Genomic DNA, 26,641 nt, shown 5'->3' with positions numbered 1-26,641 from the left:
TTTTCATCTCTGTAGAAGAAAGCAAATGAATTTGCAGCTTAAAATAGGGCCATACAACATTTGTGTTAAGTTGGAGCCGTGTCATTCGAGTGCCTGAAGATGTCGAGGCATCTGCGGCGTTTGAGGTCAGGATGGCGTGCCGGGGATCAGAACAGGGTTTAGCACCAATGACCATGACGTAACTTACGGCCCTGTAGTAGACACGGGACAGAGCACTGCCCTGGTTGCTAAAACCAACATACTGACACACAAAGACACACCAATGACAACAATGGAAAAAAAAAAGAGGCTGCAAAATGCAGGATTTGTAGGCCATCAAAATTTATATTACTCAGGTGGAAAACTAAAATCTTGGGGTACACATTTTAACGATATAATTAATCAGAGTTTGGGTTTGTCTCCTCTTCCTCCTTATCGTTGTTTTTATTCATAAAAACCTTTCTTAGCGCTCAAGGACACCCTAGCGAAATAAAATCAAGAAACGCAACTTGAAATCAGTTAAAATGTCAAATTATATAATCAATAAAATTGTGAATAAAATGAACGCTTATATCCAAATGACAGTCCATGGGCTAGTACACGCTTTGTTCCCACTAGTACCTAGTACAAGTAGACAATTTTCCCCATTGGCAGAATGTCGAGGACATACAAGCAAAATGACTGTCTTACTTACTAGCACCAATTTTGGCTTACTTGAATGTAGAAAAATTACTGTTCTGTGTCTTGTCAAATTCCTCTCACAGTTTGCACACTTGCAAACTTTTGCCTCACTAGTATCATCATGACTTTTTAAACTGGATGTCAAGGAAATCGTGAACAGCCAATGAGTGAACGTTTTGGTAGTTGTGCAAAGCTAATGTTAAGCTAGTGTCATGTAACAATGCTAATGTGTGCAATATGGAAATAGTTTTGTATGGAAAGCGGAGAGAGAGAGAGAGAGAGAGAGAGAGAGAGAGAGAGAGAGAGAGAGAGCAACCCCAGCTGCGTTTAAGATAAAGTAAATACACCCACCATGATGTGAACCCAGAAAAAATAATTTAAAAGTTTTACTTGGTTTAAACTACCCCTCTTGAGTAGACATGCACAATCTTCTAAATGCTGTAAGATTCAAAGCAAAGAAACAAGAGCAAAGAAACAACAACAACAACCAAAAAAAAGGATAAAACAATTAAGACTATTTGAGTGCATCTTTTTCCCTCTCCTCAATACATTGCCAAGGTATCAGATCAGGACTTGGTATTGACAGATCCTCAAAATCAGAGACTCACACTTGGTTGCTAATAAATGGGCATTCCTAACGTGAACATTTGGGTAGAGCCAATACAAGCAAATTGAACTATTCTTGGTTGTTTAATGTCATTGAGTGGTGGTGCATGCACTTTAGCAACACAAATATTTGTATACAAAAAGGACATAATCCATACACCCCATTCGATGCGTGCTAATGTGATTTTTGGTTTCAATTCAACTTGAGTATCCTCAGCTAATAAATCCAAAACTTGATTGCCCTGGCTTTACAAATGTTGAAAAAAATGCTTAAAAAAGAAAACATGGAAACGGAACACATGGAAATGCTGCAAATAATCTACCCATCAATGATCAAAAGCCTCTTGAATTAACATGTTGCATCTTGTTAAAAACATGTCGGGATTGAAATGTTGGCGTGCGTGATGCATGTTGGGTTTTTCCCTGAGAGCTACACTATGTGGTGGATTTTGGCACGCTCACTTCCTGGAGTCTTGACACACTTAGCACGCCAAACCTCAAGCAAAGACACTTTGTCAAATATTGTCTAATTGTAACCAAAGCTGTAACATTCTTTGGATAAACAATTTGATTTGTTCAAGGATAATTGATGAAAGGGAGCGATATATTGAAGGTTGGGGTCATGAATTACGCAACCTGAAAGATTTACCAGTGTGATATCGAGAAAAAGCCGAGAGAACAAAAGATGATGGCTGCACTTGAACGCTGTCTTGCTGCTTCAGGCTTTTTCCTGCGGTAAATTCTAAGTTCTAAACCAGGGCGGCAGAGATGAGCTCACCAAGCGCCTTTGAGGATCACAGGAGGCCGATAAAGCCAATAAAAGGCTGCCGGGAAGGAAAGGGGACACCACCAAGGGAGTCTGGGGCAAGAGGCATCCAGACGACAGCTCTGCAAATCCATGGGCCCACGTTGCCAAACAGCTGAACCTCGAAAACCTCCAGCAGGGCATGTTGCCACATGCTCGCATTATCTACATATGTCATTCTGTGATGAAGCTGACATTTTCATGGAATTGGAACACAGACATTTGTAGTTATGACTCATAAATGACACAACTAAAATTGTGCTTCTAAAACTAATTGCGGCAATGCTGTCGGATTGTAGATAGGCGTTATTGCAGTCTATAAGTAAAAACGTCACAGCAGTCAAAACTTCTCCCTCTTTTTATTGTATCCTTGCAAGAGGAGTCCCGACTCCCGTGGCACAGACTGCACCAAGCAGTGCGGCAGGCATATGATGAGTGAGAAGGGCGGCTGCATACCTCGCTATCTGCTGAGTCATGACCATAGCGATGGTTCCCTTTTGACAACGAAGTTTGTTCCACTGGTCAGAGAGACAGTCAGTTTCATCTAATATTTTGCAGTCTGAAAATGCAACGAAAGATATAATAACAGAATGACTTTGATGCTAGGATCAACGTAAAACGAGAACTAGCTTGACAGTTGACTCGAGTTGTGTTCATTGACCACCCAAACAGTAGGACATTTCAAACATCTAGGCTAATCGTTATTGCACAAAACCATGAAAAAAAGGGGAGCGTGATTTGACTTGTTTAGTGCTGATGAATTGCCAGCCAAAATAGCATTAGCTAAACTAATAATACAACCACAGACAGCAAATTGCAAATTGACTAGCAATTAATTTGAAATCTTAGGAATTCTTGCAGTTTCACAATAACTTGTAACTGTTTGTGGACAGTCTGCAACTAACTTCTTTACTAATTTTGGAAACGAGGTGGCATTGGACAGACAGACATATCAACATAGCAAGTCTTAGTAGTTTAGTTATTAATGCCTTCAAAAGTTCTTGAGGAACCTTTGCCTGTTTTTTAATCTTTAATGCTGCACTTTGCCTCAAATTCAAACTTTCAACAAACATGAACAAAAATATCAAAATAATTACCAGGACATTGCATTAGTAGACATCCGTTTATTCAGTTTATCAGGAAAAAAAGTTGATTTGAGGTTGAGCACTTCTTTAAAATGTACTTAGAAATAGACTATCAAAAATATAGAGGATATTAGCATTGGATCTTCAGAGTAAATCCAGACTTTGTCATTCCCCGTTTGGGACTGCACTCACATGGTTATTTGAAACTTGGCCTCATGTTATGCAATCACTGCAACAATTAGCAGGATTACACAAAAACAGCAGGCTACTTTTTTTTAAATGGATGGAATTGTGGCATGTGAGCCAAAAAGACACCGACAAATTATTGTGCTCATATGATGGACTCCCAAATGTCAGGCAGATTGATTTTTCATTCTCTTTTTCTGTGACAAATATTAATTTTATTGCAAAATGCCATTGCTGTTTGCTGTTGCAAGTCCAAGCTGAAATCCTTGATTAGTTACATGAACGCTAAGAGATAAAAGGCATCCTTTGCACGCTACGGTTTCTCTGTCCTCACACAGCTGGGCAAGAAGACTGCTGGATGGAGGAGGAGGGCCGCAGGCTGGGGGGTTATTGTGGGAGGTGGGGGTGGGGGTGGGGTTACATTCCTTCCATCAGATCTGTGCTTCTGCCAACCGGGTCACTCCCAGTTCAGTCCAGGGAAATTGTCAGAGAAGAATTTCCTAAATGTGTCCATACTGGACTTGATAAAATTTTTTACATTATGCTTTTGAGCATTTCAGCATGTGTTTGTGCGCATTTTACATTTTTAGCAAGTCCAGCATTTACAATCCCATGAGTATGTGGACCCCCTTTCGTTGCCGTCGATCCGTCGTTTGAGCAATTTTACATAAACTGTAATTGTAATTGAGCAATTTTACATAAACTGTAATTGTAGTAAAAAAAAATTAATTGTTGTAATTGGCACTTCCATCATTATGTGTGTCCCCCAAAATCCCCCCCCCCCCCCCTTCTCCAACAAAACCCTTGCCCAAGAAGATAAGAATGAAACCAAAAGCTAAACCTTACAGCCTTCAATCAGTCCACATTATCGTAATAACGGAGATAAGGTCATGACCAAAAACAATAAATTCATACTACAATGCCTCGGATGCATGCATGCATCAACACATATACTGTATGTGGGTGTAATATGTTCACCTGGCAGTAGACTGCAATAAGTAATCACACATATTAGGAGGCATACACATTGTAGAGTTTGAAAGCCCACAAACTCGGGAGTATTTTTCTTTTCCAAAACCATTTACAGACACCGTTACATTATACAAAGCACACATTCAAACATATCATCTGTCACATATACAAGTAAAAACCAAGGTTTTGCTGATCTTAATTGACTAAATAATGCCTTTAGATTAGTGGTGTCAAACATACGGCCCACAGCCCAGCACCGGCTGGCCATTTGAACAGGTTTAATCCGGCCCTTGAGATGATTTTGCAATGCAAAGTATAACTATGAACTTTTTTTTTTCAACCAATGAAAAACTTGAAACGTTTAATGACATATAATAATAGATTAGAATAGATTTTCCTCTATGTGTCCTGCAAGCTAAAACGGGTTTGACAACCCTGCTTAAGATACTGCACATTCATCTTACATTTCCTGGATAAGAGTCAATTAATCATAGTGAGATTGTCACTTCGCCATGTACCCACTGGTTACTTGAATGCTGTCGCCTCCTTGTGCATCCAAGAATGCTTTGGTCAACTATGTGCAGGTGATTTATTCATTCAAATATATTTAAATTGCAAAATAACACAATAACATGACAAAAACATTGCTTTAGACTTTTACTGTAGCATGTACAATAAAAGTGTTGAGCAAGATTGTGTACAGTATGCATTTCGGTTCATAAAACCTGGATGATCATAAAATTTGGATGATTTAACTGGGTGAGGTGAGCATAACCGTTACTAATGGTGACAGGAACAATATACTGTTCTTTGTCTTCGTCGTTTTTAAAATGTTTTGGTCTTTCGGTGGTCCGTCGGCAAAATGTCTGTGACATGCGTGTGAGATGTTTGTAACCCGGGACTTGTATATTGTATGTCCTGGATGATATCTGATCACAAGTGCAAGGTTGGAGGGGTAGGTTTGTGAGAGAAAGAGAGAGCGAGAGACAGAGAAAAAACATTTTCTTCTCCACATCACGTCCACTGACAATGACAGACAATTGAAGAGGATTCGCTTGCTTCCGCTTTGACCAAACTGTCTGTAACCTCAAATGTAGTTCTTTAGGACACTGATTAAACCAAGACAAATTGCTGTATCCGTCTTGTACTTAGTGGCTGCAGTGGCTTTTCGCTCCTGCAGGCATCCCTGCTGCATTCAGGATGTGGAGATCAGACAGCAGTAACGAGGGTAGACGGAAGATGAATGTGTTTTTTGTGTGTGATTTCCAAAACAGGGTTTTGACATACGTAAATGAAAACAAAAGTACAATCTCATGCAACATTTGCCTCTTTGCACACGTGTTTAGTCCTGATTTCTGTTCCATGTATAGAAAACCCACACAGGCATGGGGAGAACTTGCAAACTGCACAGGAGGGCTGGCGCAAGAAAAATGCAATTTTCTTAATTACATGTTTTTGCATGAATTCCAAAATGTTACTCAAGTAAATATGTTACACATTTAGTAGAAAATACCGAATAAATGTGATTTTTTTTTTTACTTGTTATTGAATGATTAGCGCTTAAACATGAAAATTTTTAATTGGGTGACAGCAAGAAGGCCAAATAAGCAATGGGTGTTCACTTAGCAATAGTTACTGGTCAGTATTTGCATATTTCATTTTCAGTAAACTTATCATGTCCCAGTTTTTATTTTTGAAAATTTGGTCATCCTAACCTAAAAGCTCATTTATTTATGAAGCATTGCCCATTAACATCTAAGATTAGCGTGATAAGGTTGAAGATTAGCACTCCAGCATAATGCCTTTGATGATACACTTAAAGCGGGACAATGCCACCTCCCCAAAATGCTATTATGGTTGCAGATTATCACGTTCAACCACATGCAATTCATCATAACTTGGTCAGCTGTCTGTTCATAAAATCATCAGCCCACATTTTTCAACGTATATGATGATTACTGTGTGATTCCTTTCATCTTAATTATGAGCACAACATGATTTGAATCTAATGGAGCCTAAGGATAGGCATCGTATTGTTTGAGGGTGACATTGGGTCAAGAGCATATTTAAATTTTAATGAAGGACTTAAAGTGCATTACAGTATTTCATTTACTATCTATCACCAAAATATTGGTAAATCATTTTCTAATGATCTTTCATTTATTTATTTGGTCAAATGGTCTTATTTTATGTGTCCTAAAGACAGCATGAAATACAACATAGAGAGATGGTGTTGACATTATATGTCTCTATTTTATGTGAAATGGTAGAAAACGTTTGCAGGAAAAAAAGAATAATATACAGCAGTGCAGTCATCAAAATATGGAAATACTGTATGATACATAATACAGCTAACATCAAATACCATATGAACATATAGTGAAGAATGTTGCTTCGGTAGGGCATAATACACTAGACTAGAGGTTAACACGACTGCTTCGCAGTTCTGCGGATTGAATCTCAATTGTCCTTACATTTTTGACTCGTATATTTTTTTGGTTGGACCAGTCATGGAACCTGACTGACACACCTTGTACATATCTTGCAATTGGTTGCTGACCAGTCTAATGGTGTGTAATCAGCCTCTTTCCCTAAATTAGCACAGGATACGACTGAAATTGTGTGTTTTTCCTGTAGATTAGTCAAAGATAAATGTGTTTTAATTGTAAATCAAACGCATAATGCATGGGCGTAGATTTGGATTTACTTGTATTGACAAGTTGCTGCATTTTGTCCTTCACATCTGCTATGCCTGAATTATAAATGTAGGTCATATGCATTTGGTGAGATTTAAAATTGAAGAAATGCAATCCCAAAAATTCATTACCGTCACACCGACTTTGCATAAGGAAAAACTTGTGCTGACATTAAGCATTTTTTTGAAGAAAAAAGCAAACTTTTTTTTTTTTTGTTGCTGAATGGTTGAACTCGCTCTCTCGGTCTTAAGTACAATTATGATTGTGCAGCGCACTCTTGTGGCCGTAATGCCATCTCAGCGTTTCACAACCTTAATTGAGCCGGTCCAATGGCACGCGCTATACACATTTATAAAACAAAAACAAAACAAAACAAAAAAAAAGCTAACATAAACACTACCAAATTTAAGTCTGGACAGTAAAGTTAATTATTTCGTACTCACTGATGCCTGTTTTTGAAGGACATACTGTATATATTGTCGTAGCACGGAACCATCGAGCTTTACATTTATTTTGCAAGGATGTCCTAAAGCAGTTTTAGAGAAAACACAGACAATGAACAACCAAGCAGCAACATCAGGTAAAATATTAAAGAAACAAAGGAATAGAAAAATAAATAAAGATACTAATCATCATCATCATCATCATCCAAAGACCACTAAATTGTATGCCTCAAGTGAAAAAAGAGATGAGAGAGTTTAGTTTCATGAGGATTGCTACATGGCCATGCCCCCCCCCCCCCCCCCCCCCCCCCTGTTTTGGGGGGGCATGGCCATGTAGCAATCCTCATAATGGATGGATGGATATACACACACACACACACACACGCACACACACACGCACACACACACGCACACACACACACACACACAAACACACACACACACACATACATACATGAAACAGGGTCAAAATGGCTCTTTCAATGTTGAAGGTTGCTGACCCATCCTACAGCATAAACATCTGTATGATTATAGCATCTGTAAGACACGTGACATAGATGTTACCGATGACAAAGTAGAGCATTGACTCTTTTTTTTTTCCCGCTTTAACTTGGACTTGTTGCGAATCACAGTGAAAACGAGTCAGTGGTCCTTTTCTTCATCAAGGAAAGGATTAAGGATCATCAACTTTGTCTTCTGCAGTTGTCTTGTCCTGTATGATCTAGTGTAGTTGAGGTTCCCACTGGTTCCTTCCTTTCAAACAAACTCTAAAAACTCAATGCCATCTTATTAGTTAGTCATGTTTCTTGACACGGCATGACTTCAGTCATTTGCCAATAAGTTGAATGCTGATTTTGATTGAAAATATGCAACAAAAACTAGTTTATCATGCACAATCATCCAGGAACACAAAAATTTCACCCACCCTGTGTTACGTTATTTGTCTGAGTCTCTCATCCACACCCACAACAAAAGGTGAAGAGACACGTGACTTAAGGATTGCTGCCAACGGACTGTGTGTGTGAGTGTTGAATGGCCAGACAGCGCTTACCATCCCATCAGTAAACAGTGCAGTGATGGCCCAAGTAAAAGTAAGAGGTGATGCGACGAGGAGCCACCAGGACTGTGCTGACATTTACTCTAACGTGGCCACTGTCAGCTCCACTGCAGGTAAGTTTGCAAAACCACATTTATTCAAAGAATCCTTATTTTACTATTTGAACCAACACATCAATTATTTTTCATTCATCTCATTTTATTATGATACAGCATGTCGCTTTTCTATTTAGCATTAAGGGATGATGTAAATAATGATATCATTTTGTATTATTCAAGGTAGGAGAGTTTTCTTCACATTTGTTACTGGGTCAAGTAAAGTTATATACACATTTTTTATTCATATATATATATATATATATATATATATATATATATATATATATATATATATATATATATATATATATATATATATATAATGTGTGTGTGTGTGTGTGTGTGTGTGTGTGTGTGTGTGTGTGTGTGTGTGTATGTTAGTGTTTGTTTTCACAACACAAAGGTAGACATATGTGGTGGTATTTGGTTTTTAGGTTATTGATGAATATTCATGATTTGGACAAGAACATCAATATTCATTTTTCTTCTTCTTCTTCTAAAAAAAAAAAAAAAAAACCCTTCCTAAGATCTTTTCATTATTTTAATTTCTCAGCAGGCAAAAAAGTGAAAAGTTTACTCGAAGTGTAAGAAAACTAGTGCTCAGTAGACAATGCGCATCACAGGGGAAACATTGTATTCTTTGCCTTTGTCATTTCACAAATGCTTTCCATAAATGAACATCACAGCCAAAAATACACCATAATGTGACCTTCCAGCATGAAAATGACCAGCACGTATGATTGGTATATCATAGGGAAAGCATATGTTTTGGAGTCTCTTCAAAAGTGACTATTTTGGAGGTGCAAGGGTTTGGCCTGACAAAAGTGACATTTATGTTTTTATTCAGGATGCCCTGTATTCATAAAATGAATGTCCTCTTGGGTCTTATGTACAAGGAAAAAACTTAAAACCACTTAAATTAGCCTTTTTTTGTGGGACAGATCAAGGTTAGCTCAGTCACCCACTCTGGCAAATTAGTCCCTTTGCTGTTATTTGTGGTGATAATCTGCATCAAATCCCTCCGTTTCTGGTATGTCTTTCTCACGAGTTTGTGTTTGGCTGCAAAAGCTCTCTGGCTCTCAAGTTGCTTCATGGTGGTGGGAACCATCAAGTTGAGGTAATCCTTCTTTTCTCAAATAAAAGTCATCATTGAGCTAACAAGTCATGCTTTTTTTTTACAGAAGCTGGGAAATAGAAAGAAATCATGAAACTAGAGCTGAAGAATCGTAAAAGTGAAGGTAGAAAACCTCATTCCCTTTGTTCATTCTGAAAGCAGATATTGGTGATTCCTTGAGCAAGACATCTGGGGCTGCGAGTGTTAGTCGAAGGAGAAAAGCCTTACAGTCTCCAGTGAGGAGACGCCTCCGCACCACCTTCAGCCACAAGCAGCTGGAACATCTGGAGATGGCCTTTGGACAAAACCAGTACCCTGATATCTACTTCCGAGAGGAGCTGGCCCGCGTCACCAAACTCAATGAGGCTCGCATCCAGGTATACGCTTGGAGCTATTCACACCGCTTGCTCACTTACAGCATCTTTAAGGAGACGTACCATACTCTCCTCACCTTACTTCATCATCTAAAGGCAATCGTCTAAAAATTCCAAGCAGCACAAATTATTTGCGATATAATACACGATAAAAAAAAAAAATGATAATGGTTGTCTGCTTCTCTAGCCTCAACGTCCCGTCAATGTGTCACCCAACAGGTGTGGTTTCAGAACAGAAGAGCCAAACAGCGCAAACATGAGCGGATCTCCCAAAAGGTCCACCCACTGGGTGTGATGTCGGGGCACAGGGCACTCCTCGGCGGCGTGCACGTGGCGCCGCCCATAGCCCGGCAGTACTACGGCCAGCCCTTGGCCCACATTCCTCACGTCACTACGGTTCTGCCTGCCAGAGTGTACCCCCACCAAGGGCCAGTCAGCCCGTACCCGTGTTCCTCCATCACACCACAGGTGACCTCTCAGCAGCACCATGAAGAATGGTACAGCCACATGAGGAGCAACCTGAGTTCAACCATGTTCTCTTTGACACCCATGCAGCCCCTGGAAGCTTCGTCTCACTGGGGCTAAGCATTGTAGTTTTCAGTTAGGATTTTGGAAGGATCACTAGAACGCATGCATCAAGTCCCCATTACCCAATTGACTACATGTGCCTGTTTTCAGTACTGTTTATTCTTGACATGTATTAATTACAGATGGTCAATTTCTTAGATATATATATGTTTAGCTATACAGTGTCCTTGATAATTATTTGCACATTATTATTGTGTTAAAAACCTTAAAATAGATACTGTATATGCAATTGATTGTAAAAGCATAGTCTCACCGTGAACATTGTACAAATGGTTCACCAAGTCCACAATCACATTCCTCCCATAACCGCCGAGTTTCACAGACCTCAGTCCTATTGAAAATTTAATGATGGGCCAAAATGTGCAGCGGCTTCAAAGCATGGTGCGCAATGCAGTTTGGAATTTCTGCAGCGGGTATAGATGTGATAAATTCTTCTTTGTCTGGAGAAGTGGTTCTTGTGTCAGTCTGTTTAAAGGGACATTGTGTAAGATTTAGAGCGCTTATCATTAAAAAGGACTAAATTAAATGACTATAGATTTCCAAAACCTGCAAATAAATGTGTTCTTCATGACCAACAGTATGTTTGAAATATAATTGTAGGTCTAGTTATCATTAAATCATATTACATGGGGGGGGGGGGGGGGGGGGGGGACTTTTTTTTTTTTACCATAAGTGTCGTAGTAAATGAAAATTCAATTTGAAAAAGGGCAATCCTGTTTAAGGCAGATGTGTCATCCAAACCAATAGAAAAAGATATTTTAGTTATCGTGTTAAGAAGCATTTACTTCTGTAATATAACGCTAACCTCAAATTAATAAACGAATTACATAAATAAATTCCAGAGGATTGCAGTTATTGTTTCCATGTAAAAAAGTGATCGTAAAAAAACACCCACACACACGCACACACACACACACGCACACAGTTCAAATGACAATAACATTATGAACACTAGTAGGAGTCGTTGCGTTCACATAAAGCCTCATGAGGTAAGTCGTTTTGTGAACCACTGGGATGGACAGTTTCAAGGGCTCAGAAGGATTTATCACCTCAACATTTTTAAAAACCACCTGAGGTAGGGACCCAGGTCGCTTTATCTAAACCAGCCAGTCAGAACAGTAGGGAAAAATAAAACCACATTTTAAAAAGTCGTTGCATTAAGCTGTTGAGTTTCCCCATCAAAACCTTTTGTCAGTTGCAGTTAAGCAGATGCTTGTCATGGCAAACAACATTTTCAATGGTCCACTTGCCCATTGTGATTAATGCATCAAAATGTCTGCCTTTAAAAAGATAATACTGCAGTTTGCGCTGATGTAAAACTGCACCCATGAAGTAGTTTTCATCAACACAAACTAGACATAGTTTTTTGTAAATGTAATGTTTACCATACAGTAGGTTGCCACAGTGGACTCACTCCCTTCCCTATGAGAGGAGCTTCTGAACAACATGGCCCAGAACCTGGTATAACCAGATATACTGTAATATAGTGCAGTCCCAGACCACTTAAAGCCACAACCACAACAAATTGTTTACTGAACTAAAATGAAAGCAACAACAAAAATCGATTGATTACAGATTTTAATAGTTCACATTCCAGTGACAAACAATGTATTTCTCTTAAATATTTGTATTCAACAATCTGACTAAATTGATGTACAATAGAATAACAAACTTTACATTATCAAAAATTACAGATGGATTTGACAGTTTTAAGGTTTATCTTGAGGCAGCTATGTGATGTGTGTATGTGCACGTGCACAAACGTAGCTTCATAAAATTATAAACCAGCTGCAGCAAGCCGGTCTCATCCAGTGATAGAGAGGCAGCATCAAACAAGACGGCACTGCGTTACATTCACTCTGTGACACTTTTTTGTCATGTATTCGCTGGATACATAGACGCATCGAGGTTGGCGATAATTGGCTCATATGAATAAATCTTTGACAATCATAATAAAGACACAACTCTCACCCTAAAATGTTGCATGCACTGATATTATACAGCACTCGTTTGGTTTATGTAATAACCCCTTCACTCTCCCAGTGGCAGACATCTTTACACGAGATAAACCAAGGTATGCGACCTTGGAAAGACACTGAAAACCGCCAAAAAAAAACTATTTTAAAAATCATGTGTGAACCAGCCTTTAAAAGGCATTATTTCTAGGAAACCAAAATAGTGGAAACACTAGAGATGTCGCTCACATGGGTTAATCTAAAAAGGGGTGAGTTGCACGTTTTCCTGTTTTAAACCAGCAGGCTTGCTGCTCCAGATTGGAGAGAAAACTTAGATACAAGACTGACAGGTAACTTCCAAGAGAGAAAGGTGCTCTACATGGAATCATTGTGATGCTCTCTGCAAGGTCCTTACGGCTTTTTTGTGGACAAGACGTGAAAACGATGTCATGCCCCCAGGTGACGTTATTCGAGTGATTTGGCAAACTCTGCGTAGTCAATGTAACCGTCATTGTTCTTGTCATCATCCCTCAGAACGTCATCAATGAGCTTTATTAGATCTTCCTCTCCTATTGGCTGGACGTGTTCTCCTCTCTCCTGACAAAAACAAAAAACAATCAAATGAAAAGGCAGCAGCAGCATTGTGAATTCCTGGCGGCTGCTCAATAGAGGGCACTAGGACATCATCCTACTCAGCAATAACTACACGTTAGAATAATAATAATGAAAATTAAGTACTGTAGTTACACGTACCAGGCCGGCCCACAAACAGTGAAAATCAGTTGTCTTAAATATGTAATCTATAAATGCTTTTCACATTTAAAAAATGCTGGTATATATATAGGGGGGGGGGGGTATTTACAAAATAAGAAGAAAGCAAAATTCTCAAGCAGCCAACAGAAAATGTGGCATATTTATATATATATATATATATATATATATATATATATATATATATATATATATGTGTGTGTGTGTGTGGGGGGGGGTATTTACAAAATAAGAAGAAAGAAAACTTCTCAAGCAGCCAACAGAAAATGTGGCATATTTTTATATATATATATATATATATATATATATATATATATATATATAAATATGCCACATTTTCTGTTGGCTGCTTGAGAATTTTTCTTTCTTCTTATTTTGTAAATACCCCCCCCCCCCCCCCCCCCCCCACACACACACACTAAAAAGTAAACAACACAAAAACACCAGTTTTCTTGAATAAGTTGTGCTCACATTTTCATAATGTAGCTTTGATTTGTATTTTTTGTGCATATTCCTGAATTTAGATAACTTTAAGGGGAATTAAGTAGTTTACATTGATTTTTATTGACACAATCAAAGAAAGAAGTTAATGAATGCGCAAGAGCACAGCTCCTACCTCTCTGTGGACGTGCGTAATGGCTGTTGCCAACTCCAGCCCGTCTAACAGGTTGTTGCCATCATAATCGTGCATTTTGAAATAGTGAAGCTGAAGCTCTTGAGGTGACATGTCTTTCTCTGGTTTGTCAATCACACCCTCCAAATGTTCCATAATGTGGCTGCAAGACAAGCGACAGATTTGTACTCACTTGCGGCAACGTGTGTCCAAAGTTCACATGAATGAGCGATATTGAAGCATCACTCACTCTTTATCCTGGACCATGTTTTTGTCAAGGCGACCGTGGCCCGATAAGTGAGCTGCACTATCATCAGGGGGTTGTCTCTGATGCTCAGTGTCACCATGTGAGTGGACACACAGAAGACAGGTGGAAAGGAGGAGGAGGATACTGTGATGTCTCATTCTGCTGCAAGACAAATGTAGAGACATAGTTTGAGAAAATATTATTGCTCTGCTTCATAGTGTGAGATTTTGGCAGTCAAGCAAATGCATTTTCAGTAAATTTCTAGGAACTGAATATAAACCATAGCACTGATTCCCAATCAATGCTGTCATATGCAGTGCCAAAAATAATCCAATCACAATTCATCAGATCACCCTCAATTATTGAATATAACTAGGTGCTGCATAAGCATATTTTTTTGTTCATGTATCTTTATGGAGATACTTATCAATTGCCATTATTGTATTAATAATACATGAAGAAACATTGCTGCGACATTTCAATACTAATTATGTAATTTCTGAAAACTTTTGTTGCAAATAATGTAATTTTGGTCTTCAATCCATGCCTTTAACGTATTATCACAGGAGCGCATGCACTTCTATTTGAAGTTAGAAGATGGAATCAGTCGACCTTTGCATCCACCTGTTGCCATTCAAAACACAGCTCTGTGGTCAACTACAAGGCCCAAATTTTGTACAGCTGAATAAATTTATGCGCGTGTGTAGACTGACAACAAATTACAATCTCTTTCACTATATATGCACGTTTTTAGACTGTATGTAGCTTTTTCTTCATGTGCAATAGCTCAAAAAAGGTTGTCAAACACTGAAGCGTGATTTTAGCTGCCTATCGCGAAACTAAAGTGTACTACTCGGTGTGCTTCGTGCACAAATTAGGGCAACAACCACTGCAAACCTTTGGCATAAGCAAACCAATGGAAGCACGCTTCCATTAATTTTGTCGACCCACGCAAATAAAACCACGAGAACGACAGCAATTAGTTCAAAGCCAACTGTTGTACAGTTGCTAACACGGATGTTGATATTTACGTTGCGTTCAGTGTACTACGTAAAATTTAACTGTACAATGGCTTTTCGATTCACACAGTCATATATGTGCATAATTAAATTTAATTTACCCTGAATCCAGATTGAACGTTGCTTCTGATGTCACTGATAACGATTAGCAGTCACTCACTGGTTTGACAGACCTTGCAGCTTGCCGTAGTTCCTCTTGGACACGACATCGCATTGTGATTGGTTGACGTTTACAAAGACTAAAAATGCGTAACAAGAAAACCACCTCCATTTTTTTGTTTCCTGCGTTCGAGTTTGACGCCAGTCGTTTGCTGTTTGGCTTTCACTTAAATCCGTTATAAACTCAGTACAAGACTGTGTACACAATTGTTGTTTGCTGTAGAATTGCCCATCGATGATTGCAAGACAAATTTGGTTTCAGGTTGTGTGTGACATCATCATCATCATCATCATAATAATAATAGTAATAATAATAATAATAATAATAATAATAATAATAATAATAATAATGATAATGATAATGATAATGATAATGATAATGATAATGATAATGATAACAACAGCAATAATAATAATTTGTTTAAAACGGATGATTACTAATAAACAAACGAAAAAATGGTAACCTGTAGTAAATGGTAAACAGACTTTCACTTTTGCTTTAAATCCTATTGAATGAACATGACCATTCATTGAGTTTTAAGTTTAGCATTTATTCCTCTGCCAATACACAACTTCAAATATAAAATAACAATAGGCCTCTGTTAAAGTAAGCGCAATTGTTGTTGCACAATATTAGTGTTACTTAGTTTGTGTTATTTAGGCGGTCTTAAATACGGGTAAAGGCATGATGACAATGGAGCCCTAAATTCTGTGTCTCAGTGTCTTTTACTAGCTTGTTTTTGTGATTGTTCTTTTAAATTATATTTAAATTACTGCTCAGCTTGAAATTAATTAAAATGTCATACTCCTCAAACTCTCATCAAGTCTTTAGAGAAAGATCCATGCACTATCTATTATGGGAACATGGCCCCTCTTAGCATGGGTACCATGCAGACATGTTGGTTAGTTGGGCAGCTAAACAAGCTGATGAATGTTGTATTCATATTGGTGAGTAACCCCCTTCCCCACAAAAATGAAATTTTAAAAAAGCCATGAGAGCACTCCCATCCCAGCATTCCGTTCATTGTTTGTGGTATTTTACATTATCTTTATCTTTGAACGACAGCACTGTTTGTATTAATCCAAACTGAGAACTGTGAAATGTGTGTAACATGTCCTATAAAATGCCGGTGACCTTTCACCAAAACAGAACTCCTCCCAGATGCCTACACCCGCCCACTTTTGTATTTTGGACTTTCAGTGACAGTCAGATTGCTTAATATAGTGAAAGAAAAGAGACCATTGTGATATAATACAGAAGCAAGGCCCCAAACGTTGTTTGAAATAATGAATAACAGTCATCTTCTTGTGAATGTGGAGAAGTGGATAGCAGAGAACAAGAATGCTTTCCTGCCACCGGTCTGCAACAAGTTAATGTGAGTAGGCTGTGTCAACAGAAATGACTAACAATATAATCTTATGTGGAGCGCTTTCAGAGTTGCAGTCTACACGAAATAGAATAAAATCAACCAATCAAATATGAGCCACTGCATGCTATTTGCTTAAAAACCTTTTTTCAAATCTCATTCAGGCACTTTTCCCAATTAAACATTATGTTTGTCGGAGGACCAAATACCCGGAAGGATTACCATATTGAAGAAGGGGAGGAGGTAACATGCACTTGTTTACACAATCATATCCATATTTGCAAACTCAAATACATATGATATTGACATACTACTGCTAGTAGTTTTTGGCCTTTTATCCATCTTCATCTATGTGGTAGAGAAACAGTGTTAGAGATTTGTAATTCTAACTTGATTATATATAATGAACATACGTATTATTTTGTCAGACATTATCTGATTTTTTTAAGTTTTAAGGGTTGTTCTCAATGGAAGAGTGGTTAGCACATTCGCCCCACAGTTGTAGAGTCCAGAGTTCAATTCCAGCTCGCTCCGGCCTTCCTGTTTGGAGTTTGCATGTTCTCCCCATGCCCACATGGGTTCTCTCCGACACACTCTAAACTGGCCTTCGGTGTGATTGGGTGCATGAATGGTTATTTGCCTCTGTGTGCTCTGCAAACAGTTCAGGGTGCCTATAGACAGCTGGAATAGGCACTAGCAAGCTAGCGACCCTAGTGAAGTTAAGCGGCAATTGAAAATGGATATAAGTTTGTTTCCCATTCGCCTGGTTACCGAATTCCATTTGCGTCCCAGCTGAGCTCACACCCCGACCCCAATAATTCACCTAGACACCATTTTTTGTCTGGATACACAGACAAGGGGCAAACTCTGCTCTAATGTTGATATATCAATTAATTATCAACTGCTTTAGCTTGATTCTTTGTTTGTACTGAAATTGCATCCAGTGTTGCAATCTTGCAGTGATGAGAGAAGTCAGATGGCAACTTCATACAGCACACACTATGAAACCGCTTATTTGCGCCTGATATGGGAGGTATATATTATCTAATATTGTTGATTGGCTGGCAACCACTTCAGGGTGTACCCCATCTGCTTCCCAAAGACAGCTGGGATAGGCTATAGCACACCTGTGACCCTTGTGAGGACAAGTGGCCCAGTTAATGGATAAGTGAATATCTAATATTTAATGTCAATACTGTATATTTCCCACAGCTCTTCTACCAGGTGAAGGGGGACATGTGTCTGAAGGTCATTGAAAACGGCAAGCCCAAGGATGTCCACATTAAGGAGGGAGAGGTGAGTTGAAATGAAGAACAATGCACAAAAAGCATCTAATTAAATGAAATTATTTTTAGTCCTGTCAATATAAAAAAAAAAGATTCATTTAGTTCTGTTCTTAATTGACATGATGGATCTTTTTAATCCGACCAAAATATTATTTTTAATTTAGATTAACCTATTATTGTGGCAGGCAGCACAGTCGGAGGCTTGTTAGCACATTTGCCTCACAGTTTAGAGGTTGTGAGTTTGTCTCTGGCTTTTGCCTGATCTCCCTGTGCTTGTGTAGCTTTTCTCTGGTTACTCTAATCTCCTCCCACATTCCAAAGTCATGCATGGTAGGTGTATTGGACACTCCAAATTGCCCTTATGTGTGTTTGTGAGTGTCTATGATTGTTTGCCTCTGTGTGCCCTGCCATTGCCAAAAACAATGGTCAGTGTCCACTTCAGGGTTTAACCTTTGTTTTCCAACCCCCAACAACTCAAACACAGAAAGCCTGATCTATAAACACGGATTTAATCTGCATACAGACAGCATTAAATTACAGATTAAAAAATATGATTGACTATGAATATAATTGATGAATCTCAATTCATCTGTTATTTTAACAGCCTATTATTTCAAATAAACACCCCGCTGCCAGCTACCTTTAGTGAGATGGGACATCATGATGGTATGTTGCAGTTAAATTCAGAATGCTCCTCATGAACGGTGTCTTTCCTTTTTCAGATGTTTCTACTGCCTGCTCGTATTCCCCATTCCCCTCAGAGACAGGCCAACACTGTGGGACTAGTGGTAGAGAGGAAACGTCTGCTTACTGAAACAGACTGCCTCAGGTGATGCATTGGACAGACTTAGCAAGCGAAAATTACTGAAAGATAAGTTAAAAAAAGATTTCCACACATTTTGCTTTGGATGATTTTTGTTTCGTTTCCATGCAAACTGTTTGTGCAGTTGATCGCATTTAAAGTCATTATGTAGACACAAGAATTTGCTGGTACCTTCAGGTACTATGTTGACAACACAACTGACATCCTGTTTGAGAAATGGTTCTACTGCAAAGATCTTGGAACCCAACTGGTGCCAATAATCCAAGAGTAAGAAAAGCTTTTCATATAACCACCTGCTTTTTGTGCGCTTTTTAAGCTAAACATTGTTTTATTGTCAGGTTCATGGCATCAATGCAGTACAAGACAGGAAAACCTGATCCAAGTGAGCTGAGCAGTTATTTTATCTGGACTTGTTAAACCTTTTATGATTATACTATATTATCATTAATGTTATTGTTGTTGTTTTTTTGTACAGGTGAAGTTTTCAGCGAGCCTCCATTCCAAATGAACAACATGAATGTGATGTCGCCTTTCTGCTTTAAGGCCTGGCTGGAAAAACAAAAACCTTTCCTTGCCAATGGCAGTCCCATTAACATGTTTGGAGCTCAGTTTGAGACAGAGGTGCAATGTTTCGCCTCATCGGAAAGGAATGAAACATTTTGTCACAATCAACGATCTTGAATGTCTAAATAACATTAACAATAATAACATACACCCACTTGTCACATGCACCACTGTAACGAATACAGTACATAGCCATATATGCATACATCATGCATACTTATGAAACAAAAACATGAAATAATGCAGCTATTTTTTTTTTCCTTGACAGGCAACTATATTTGGACCTGGTTTGTCTGAAACAACTGTGCCACAAAGTGATGTATGGATTTGGCAAATGGTATGTTTTATTACGCGTTGTCTGTTACATAGCTTCATGTTCTAGCTGTCATATGATTCCAGGTCTAGTATTCCCATCCCAAATTTAGAAACAAAGAACTGCTGTTCTTGTATATAATCTCAAACAGTCCAACCAGAACTGAATTGCCTGTATTAGAGAAAAGTATCCATAATTTTAGACACAACGTTTTGTAACAATGCCAAAATTGAGCATGAATATCACTTGAAATAACGTTTTGTCTTTTTTATTCTTGCTGCAAAAAACAATACCCATTCAGTGACAAAAGATTACCATAATACAACATTATATCTTCTCTTATTTTCACCCTCAGGAGGGATCATCAGGGGTAACCATGAATGAGCAGGAGTTTAATCTCTCTGCTGGAGACAGTTTACTCATTCCTGAGCACACCCAGTCAGTACACGCTATTGTTTGTAGTCTAAATAAGATCATTACATTTTCTATCATTTATAAAATTCATATGGAGCAAATAATGATTTTTAATAAAGCATATTTTAATATCTACTCCTGTAGGTACCAGTGGAAGAGAGATGAGCAGACTGTTGCCTTGGTTGTGGTTCAAAATCCTGAGCGTAAAAGATCCTGATCAGACCTGCCAACCACACTCTCAATTCCTGCATACGGCATACTGCAATTTGCAGTTTTAACAACAACAACAACAACAAAAGGAACACTTTTAAAGCATAATAACTAACATAGTAAAAATACAGTTGCAATAAATGTGAAACCTTTGAAATTAGCTTAAGTGCATAAACTGTTGATAACATGTGAGCTGAGGTTACGCTGTTAAATCGCAAATATGGACTAAAACTTTTTGGTCAAATTAACATCACACAACCTTGATTTTGTGTGTTTATTGAACACATCATGTCAAATTCAAATTATGTGTGATGGTCAGATCACATTTTATAACCAGTAGAAATGTGCCTTTCAACTGAAGGGTGGAAATAGCTGGAATAAGCTACAGGTAGCTGCAAGTGACCCCGAACAGTTCAGAAAATGGACATCTACAAAAACAGAGTGTCTCTGTTAATGATATAGTTTTACTGTTTGTAGTGCTCAAGCAATTTATTTTCAACGTGTACATTCCATAAAGTCTTTGGTCATCAATACTCGTCCATGAAACTCTTTTTGTAATCAATATATGAGTTACTTACATTTCCTTCTTGAGTTCACTGGCAGAGTTAAGGGGATGGGCGCATGTGCCACCCCTGGAATGTACTTGGAGCCCCGAGGTGTCACCTCAGATACCTCACAGCAGCCCACATCTGCTAGATTAAGCTCTCTGACACATATATGCATTTAAATGTATGTTAGCACCTTTTACAGGAAAATAAATCATATAACCGCATCCACGTTCTGACAACTGGCTGTGAATTTGAATGGATGGATGGATGGATGGATGGATGGATGGATGGATGGATGGATGGATGGATGGATGGAACTTTCAAATGAAATTAAAAAAAACATTCAAATGAAATGGGCAACTCTGATGCCAGCGCACCAATTTGCCATATAGTAAAACAATGACTCAGTGAGAAGGAAATGCCACAACAGTAAGCATTTCAAACAGACCTTTTAATTGTATTTGTATTTCCTCTCAAGTAATCAATGTTACATTAATGTATTCTTGAAATGTTGGCTTGAACAAAAGAATATGACGAAAATTCATAGATTTCACCAGATGGAAACATGGAATTCATTCATTTATGAATAAAGGTATGAAAATGAGAGATGCCTAGCTGAAAAAATCCTTATGAAATACAGAACAGTTTTAAGTATTTACGTATGTTTAACCATTGTGTTGTGTTTGTCCAATCCTTTGATGTTTACATGAAATGCATTTCACATCATAAGGAAAGCATTGAAAGAAGACACTATGAGCTGAAATTTTTTTTGTCACTCGGATGGTGACAACATGTCAAAGTTCAACATGCCAAAACCACTTAGTTTTAACATAAGTGTGCCATCCCTTGAAATTAACCCCAAATTGTCAAAATACAGCACAGGAGTTAAATAAGAATGTGAGTAACTACTGTCAACATTATAGCTGTACGTGTGCATACATATGCCTGCGTACATATGTTTGTAAATTTGATTCAATATGAAAATAGGTATTGATTGTTGAAAGCATGTTTCCAAATTTTTGCTTCATGAAACCCCTCTGATTGCCTTGGACACCCTTCATCGCCACCCCAAATAATACAAAAAGTTCATACGTCGTGTAAATGAATGTGCAGGGGCAGCCGTTGGAAGCTTCTTTTTCTAGATGATAGCAATAGATGCTTACTTGCACATTCTTATCCTCAGAGTGTTTCTGATCACATGTTGCTCTGCGATGAAGGCCGCAATTGCCCAGGGTAGCGCATACTCCAGAGTCACCACACCTCCCAGATTGTATGTATATCCTGAGTAGTCCCAAGGACAAGCCCCCAACAGCCTGAGCCCGCTCCCCCAACTGAACTCCCATACGTAGATGAACAACGTGTAGGTTAGCAGACGCACCGACAACGGTTGATGATGTTTCAGCAGACAGCCTCGCAGACACTCCATGAAATAGATTGCAGTGGCATACATAGGGAGCGCCCAAAGGCTGCTGTATCCCATCATCCTCCTGTCCTGGATGCTGCACCAGTCCAACACAGCAGTGAAAGTCACCTCACAGAGGCAGCCGTGCAACGCGTACACATAGAGGCGAGCAAAAACAGAGAGGGAACACGTGGAGATCCTCCTGCCAAACTCTGCTGGGTCATCATCTCCAACATGTCCTACTACCGAGAAAATTGCGTTAGTGGTGGTGTCTGGCAAAACAGAGGGTCATTCAAACATTATTGTCTGCAAAAAAATACTGAAAGCTAGATCAAATTTTACAAAGGAAAAAAAAACTGGGAAAATAGCTCATGGTATTAAGGGACGCTGCTATCGAGGATATTTTGTTATGATATGCTACATGAAAATGAAATTTGTCTAAAAATACAAGTTTTTTTTTCCAGATGAAACCATATTTGAGTTAGCATGGCTTGTAAAATGTGATCAAGAACAGCAAGTGTGTCACCCGTGGATTCCACGTACTGCGTTGCGCCTCCACTGCGTCTTGCTGCAGAGGGTGCAGAAATTTTAATGAATGAGAGCGGGTCCACATGCAAGATTGTCTTCTCTTTTGCTGATTGATAGGATGAAGCCAAGAGCCACTGCTTCGCCTTCTCTGTGCCATTGTCAATGAGACAAAATGCGCAAAGGCTTTCCTCCTGTTAATTGGCGCAGTAAGGTGTGTACAAATATAACACAGTATGTGGAATCCAGGGGCCTGGCTATCAGCAACAAATTGTGCAGAGTCATTTATGTCTGTTAGGTCAGTTAATGAGACATTCGAGCGCTGCTAGCTAGCGATTAATTTATGCTAAATGCAGCTAAAACTGAGCCCGAGACATCAGCTAATACTGGCAACAGATTTCATATTGTTGTTTTAAAGTATTAAAGGCATAATGTGATTTCACTAGAAGAACATAGTATTGGTTGTATTAAAAGTTGGGAGCAACAACTGCATTAGAAATACTTGTCAAGCTGTTACGCTGTATATAAGCTTTATTTTGAAGTTGACCTTCTCATAGCATTTCTTGCATGTTTTAATGTCATGCAGTGCATTAGTAATTGTTGCTGCGATTTGCTTGACATTTTTTTCTGACATGCACACTAACAAGCTAGTATCTGTGCCAAGAAAAAAAAAAAATCCCTCGAGCATTTTTTTACCCAAGGGTTTGTCTCAGCTCTTTTGTTAATAAAATAGAACCAGAGATGATTTTGAATGTTTGTTAAGTCCTTTCATTGCCTTCTCCTGCCATGTTCTTGTGCACTGATTGCAAATAATGCCGTCGGTCACAATATGGCTGAACAAACAAAGCCAGATTCTAAGTTAAGTTTCATTATGTAACAATTTAACAGTGTTAACAGCTCAACGTTGCCGGAGGGCTGTGTTCTTCAGCAGTGGTTCTCAACCTCTTCTCAATTATGTACTTTGTAAAATATTTCTTTCACCCAATTACCTCAAAGTAAACAGTAAAAAGCATTCTCAGAGTTCTCTGCCTTCCATATCTAATTTTTTGGTACCACATTTTTAATAGTATCTTTAGGCTGATTATACGTAGATGGTTTAACATCATCTGTTCTACGTCTGTCTCGAATGCTGTAGAATTTCATCACTAATAAAACTGTGCATTCATTTAAAATTGATCAAAATAAAGGTATAAACATTTTGGGAAGAAGTCAATATAACAATTTAGCACAGATTTGCTTCATGATCTAATTCATTTGTTCATAATTTGAAAAAAAGTGCTGTTCTCATCAAAATACTAAAAAGCCCTAAACTATATTTGCTGATACCTGCAGAATGAACAATAATAAACACCCCAGTGGTACTTGTGTCCCCATTTGAAAACCAATGCTCTATCAACTTAGCCCACATTCGCCTGTATCCTTTTCACATATTCACATGAGACTGCCTGTTTCCCCACATATGTTCTATTTTATGGTCGATATTGTACACCCACATTAGATTTGCGGCAGCTCATGAACTGACAGTCTTGTGTGTATTCTCTAATCAGGATTAACGAGACAGTAGGGCAGTTAAGCATTTCAAAGACTTAAAGCCCCCTAGTATGTAGGTACTCTACAAAACAAATTAGGCTGATTTCTTTGCAACTTCACTGTTTCCTTGACAAACAATTAACCACAATACAATAGTTTAAGCTCCATCAATTATTTTTTTTCTTGTGGCAATAAAATGTAGCTCAAGCTATTGAGTGTGAACAGCAGTCGTTAAGCACGATGCCATTAAGAGCCATTACTCTCACCTGAGTGGCCGCCACCTTGCACTCTCCTTTCATGCAGTATTCTCGCCTCCATCCCCGGGCGGCATTCGTTTTCCTCTGGCTTTTGAATCCCTTTTGTGTGTACTGTGCATGCATGTGTATGTGTGTGAGTGCATGTGTGTATCCTGAGCTAAACATTAAGCTGATCCATATTAGACAGAGAAGTGCCCATCCCTTGCTGAGATCGAGGACAGAAACACCTGATAAAAATGTTGCGGCATGAATGGCAATATTGATCACAAACTTGCTCATGTGAATGTTGGCTTTCACAACTTCCGTAAATGTGCCCGTCCTTGGACTGATGTGTGCTCTAAATCAAACATACGGTCATCTACTGTGTATTGTGCAGAAGCTCCATTGAATACATTGTTGTGTCTTTATTGGGTCAATTTCTTTGTAACAATGGACCTCTGCAAACTGGACATGCTAGTTAATGAAATATTGTTAGCTTGATTGAATAAGGAGTTAAAGTACAAATAAAAACAGCACATGACATTGCCATATGAGCATATCAGTGCCAGTTTTGGATGTGTATTCAGTTTGACCACCGACCAGTTTGATAAATGCTTGGTTTCCAGATCAGAGTCCAGGCAGTCAGTAAACATGTGGAAGGCGCTACATCTGAGTCAATGACCATAAAGTTATCAAACCGTCAACGGTAAGATGTTAAATAAATACAAAATTTGGTTTGTGAAAATAATGTTCTTTTTGGTCCTCATTTGAATATGAGCAACACGCCATTGAATATTCACTTTGGTTTATTCTATTAGACATTGTGTAAAAGCATTTATAGTGCAAAGAGATCAAAAAGAGATCAAAGCAGGAAATCCCTACATGTTCTTTTTTCAAAATCTACAAGTCATGTTTGCTACAATGCGACCATGAGTTTCTAAAAAGTGCCCCAATTATAGATAGATTTTCTAAAACGACAAATTCAACCACAAGTTAACCTTGCTGCTATTACAAAACGTATTTTCTACAAGTACACGTTACTTTTGCATCAAATTTACCTCAACATCTTTGAATGAATTTGGGCATATTTACAAATTTGAAGATACTTTTACACCAACATTACCTCCATGTCAAATCAAACATCCTGTTACTAGATGACCTACATTAGATACTTTGAAATTACTACTATAAAACTTGTGGAAATCCGTAGAATTTGAGGGAACCTATTATTTATTATTTAACCTATTAATTATTCATCATTACCAACGAAAAACACTTGTTTCGTCGACATATTCAAGCATTGCTTTAGTGTCATCTGGTGGCAACTTAGTTCCAAGAAACTGGTAAACAGGACAGAATCTTTTTTTCATATATTCTTGTCAGATGATGGCAAAACAAAAAGTGTTTCGCATCTACCATGTGGCATGATTACAAACCTCTAGGAGTGAAGGGTAATTTCTCACCGAATGTCACAGCTGAGCTCACTGTAGTGAAAAATATAAGAAAGGAATGTCGTAAACAGAGGGAATTGATAAAAATAACATTATTCCATTGAATAAAACATCAATCATCCAAATGAATCTATTAGTTTCTCTTTCTCCAATGATACCTCCTTGCGTCAAAAAACACTTAAACTACAAACCCCAAATACAAACAGAATGCAATAATTTGACGACATTTTTTTATTGTTCAAACTGATAACCTATCAGTCATCAATCATCAGTCAGTCATTTATTTTACACATCATCAAAAAGAAGTGACACTAAGTTAATTTTTAAGCCACTTTGTTTTGTGAATAAGAAACATGTAAATCATTGCATTAATATTGGAATTGAGAGCATAAATATTACATTTTTAAACGTTCACCTTTGAGCAACTAACGACTAAAGTAAGCGCTGAAATAGGTTAAAGTTCAGTTTTTCGTTTGTCTGCCAGCAGGGGACGCTAAAGAGCTTCCACAACCTCACACCCGACG

At 38.3% G+C, this 26,641-nt stretch overlaps 4 protein-coding genes across 6 annotated transcripts; 2 read left to right on the top strand and 2 right to left on the bottom strand.

Annotated features, from left to right (window-relative positions):
* The first annotated feature begins 7,901 nt into the window (after positions 1 to 7,901).
* On the top strand, positions 7,902 to 11,223 carry prop1 (PROP paired-like homeobox 1). Of its 2 annotated transcripts, none has more exons than XM_088421760.1 (3): positions 7,902 to 8,623; positions 9,885 to 10,099; positions 10,316 to 11,223. In XM_088421760.1, exons 1-3 carry the CDS (start codon positions 8,530 to 8,532, stop codon positions 10,679 to 10,681), a joined length of 675 nt encoding a protein of 224 aa, XP_088277886.1. In that variant the 5' UTR covers positions 7,902 to 8,529; the 3' UTR covers positions 10,682 to 11,223. The 2 variants fall into 2 exon arrangements, with proteins under 2 accessions (XP_088277886.1, XP_088277885.1); XM_088421759.1 differs by having other exon boundaries at positions 9,882 to 10,099.
* A 1,022-nt stretch (positions 11,224 to 12,245) lies between these two features.
* On the bottom strand, positions 12,246 to 15,494 carry mcfd2 (multiple coagulation factor deficiency 2, ER cargo receptor complex subunit). The gene is made up of 4 exons (XM_088421611.1): positions 15,391 to 15,494; positions 14,274 to 14,432; positions 14,027 to 14,186; positions 12,246 to 13,236 (listed from the first exon to the last, which is right to left on the bottom strand). Exons 2-4 carry the CDS (start codon positions 14,426 to 14,428, stop codon positions 13,105 to 13,107), a joined length of 447 nt encoding a protein of 148 aa, XP_088277737.1. The 5' UTR covers positions 14,429 to 14,432; positions 15,391 to 15,494; the 3' UTR covers positions 12,246 to 13,104.
* Positions 15,495 to 16,657: 1,163 nt separating this feature from the next.
* haao (3-hydroxyanthranilate 3,4-dioxygenase) lies at positions 16,658 to 21,197 on the top strand. The gene is made up of 10 exons (XM_088421898.1): positions 16,658 to 16,824; positions 16,980 to 17,058; positions 18,028 to 18,111; positions 18,824 to 18,930; positions 19,102 to 19,191; positions 19,263 to 19,306; positions 19,400 to 19,545; positions 19,757 to 19,825; positions 20,157 to 20,239; positions 20,360 to 21,197. The coding sequence occupies exons 1-10, from the start codon at positions 16,736 to 16,738 to the stop codon at positions 20,430 to 20,432; spliced, it is 864 nt and encodes a 287-aa protein (XP_088278024.1). The 5' UTR covers positions 16,658 to 16,735; the 3' UTR covers positions 20,433 to 21,197.
* Positions 21,198 to 21,405: 208 nt separating this feature from the next.
* LOC148420128 (transmembrane protein 229b-like) lies at positions 21,406 to 24,948 on the bottom strand. Of its 2 annotated transcripts, none has more exons than XM_088421899.1 (2): positions 24,697 to 24,948; positions 21,406 to 22,617 (listed from the first exon to the last, which is right to left on the bottom strand). In XM_088421899.1, exons 1-2 carry the CDS (start codon positions 24,746 to 24,748, stop codon positions 22,133 to 22,135), a joined length of 537 nt encoding a protein of 178 aa, XP_088278025.1. In that variant the 5' UTR covers positions 24,749 to 24,948; the 3' UTR covers positions 21,406 to 22,132. The 2 variants fall into 2 exon arrangements, with proteins under 2 accessions (XP_088278025.1, XP_088278026.1); XM_088421900.1 differs by having other exon boundaries at positions 21,406 to 22,614; positions 24,697 to 24,946.
* Between the last annotated feature and the right edge of the window lie 1,693 nt (positions 24,949 to 26,641).

This window comes from Hippichthys cyanospilos, chromosome 8 (genome assembly GCF_059441005.1).
Source record: "Hippichthys cyanospilos isolate Australia breed blue-spotted pipefish chromosome 8, RoL_Hcya_1.0, whole genome shotgun sequence".
Classification (NCBI taxonomy): Eukaryota; Metazoa; Chordata; class Actinopteri; order Syngnathiformes; family Syngnathidae; genus Hippichthys; species Hippichthys cyanospilos.
The sequence above is the reverse complement of the archived record's forward strand: the minus strand, read 5'-3'. Positions and strand labels throughout refer to the sequence as shown.

Excerpts from the sequence above, each read along its gene's own strand:
- prop1 (XM_088421759.1), top strand. The coding sequence starts at position 8,530 with ATGGCCCAAGTAAAAGTAAGAGGTGATGCGACGAGGAGCCACCAGGAC. Across the intron at positions 8,624-9,881 it reads CACTGTCAGCTCCACTGCAG|CAGATATTGGTGATTCCTTG; the intron begins GTAAGTTTGCAA and ends TCATTCTGAAAG. Across the intron at positions 10,100-10,315 it reads TCAATGAGGCTCGCATCCAG|GTGTGGTTTCAGAACAGAAG; the intron begins GTATACGCTTGG and ends GTCACCCAACAG.
- haao (XM_088421898.1), top strand. The coding sequence starts at position 16,736 with ATGAATAACAGTCATCTTCTTGTGAATGTGGAGAAGTGGATAGCAGAG. Across the intron at positions 16,825-16,979 it reads CCGGTCTGCAACAAGTTAAT|GCACTTTTCCCAATTAAACA; the intron begins GTGAGTAGGCTG and ends AATCTCATTCAG. Across the intron at positions 19,307-19,399 it reads GACAGGAAAACCTGATCCAA|GTGAAGTTTTCAGCGAGCCT; the intron begins GTGAGCTGAGCA and ends TTTTTTGTACAG.
- mcfd2 (XM_088421611.1), bottom strand. The coding sequence starts at position 14,428 with ATGAGACATCACAGTATCCTCCTCCTCCTTTCCACCTGTCTTCTGTGT. Across the intron at positions 14,187-14,273 it reads AACATGGTCCAGGATAAAGA|CCACATTATGGAACATTTGG; the intron begins GTGAGTGATGCT and ends CTTGTCTTGCAG. Across the intron at positions 13,237-14,026 it reads TTACGCACGTCCACAGAGAG|GAGAGAGGAGAACACGTCCA; the intron begins GTAGGAGCTGTG and ends TGTTTTTGTCAG.
- LOC148420128 (XM_088421899.1), bottom strand. The coding sequence starts at position 24,748 with ATGGAGGCGAGAATACTGCATGAAAGGAGAGTGCAAGGTGGCGGCCAC. Across the intron at positions 22,618-24,696 it reads GCAAGGTGGCGGCCACTCAG|TAGGACATGTTGGAGATGAT; the intron begins GTGAGAGTAATG and ends TTTTCTCGGTAG.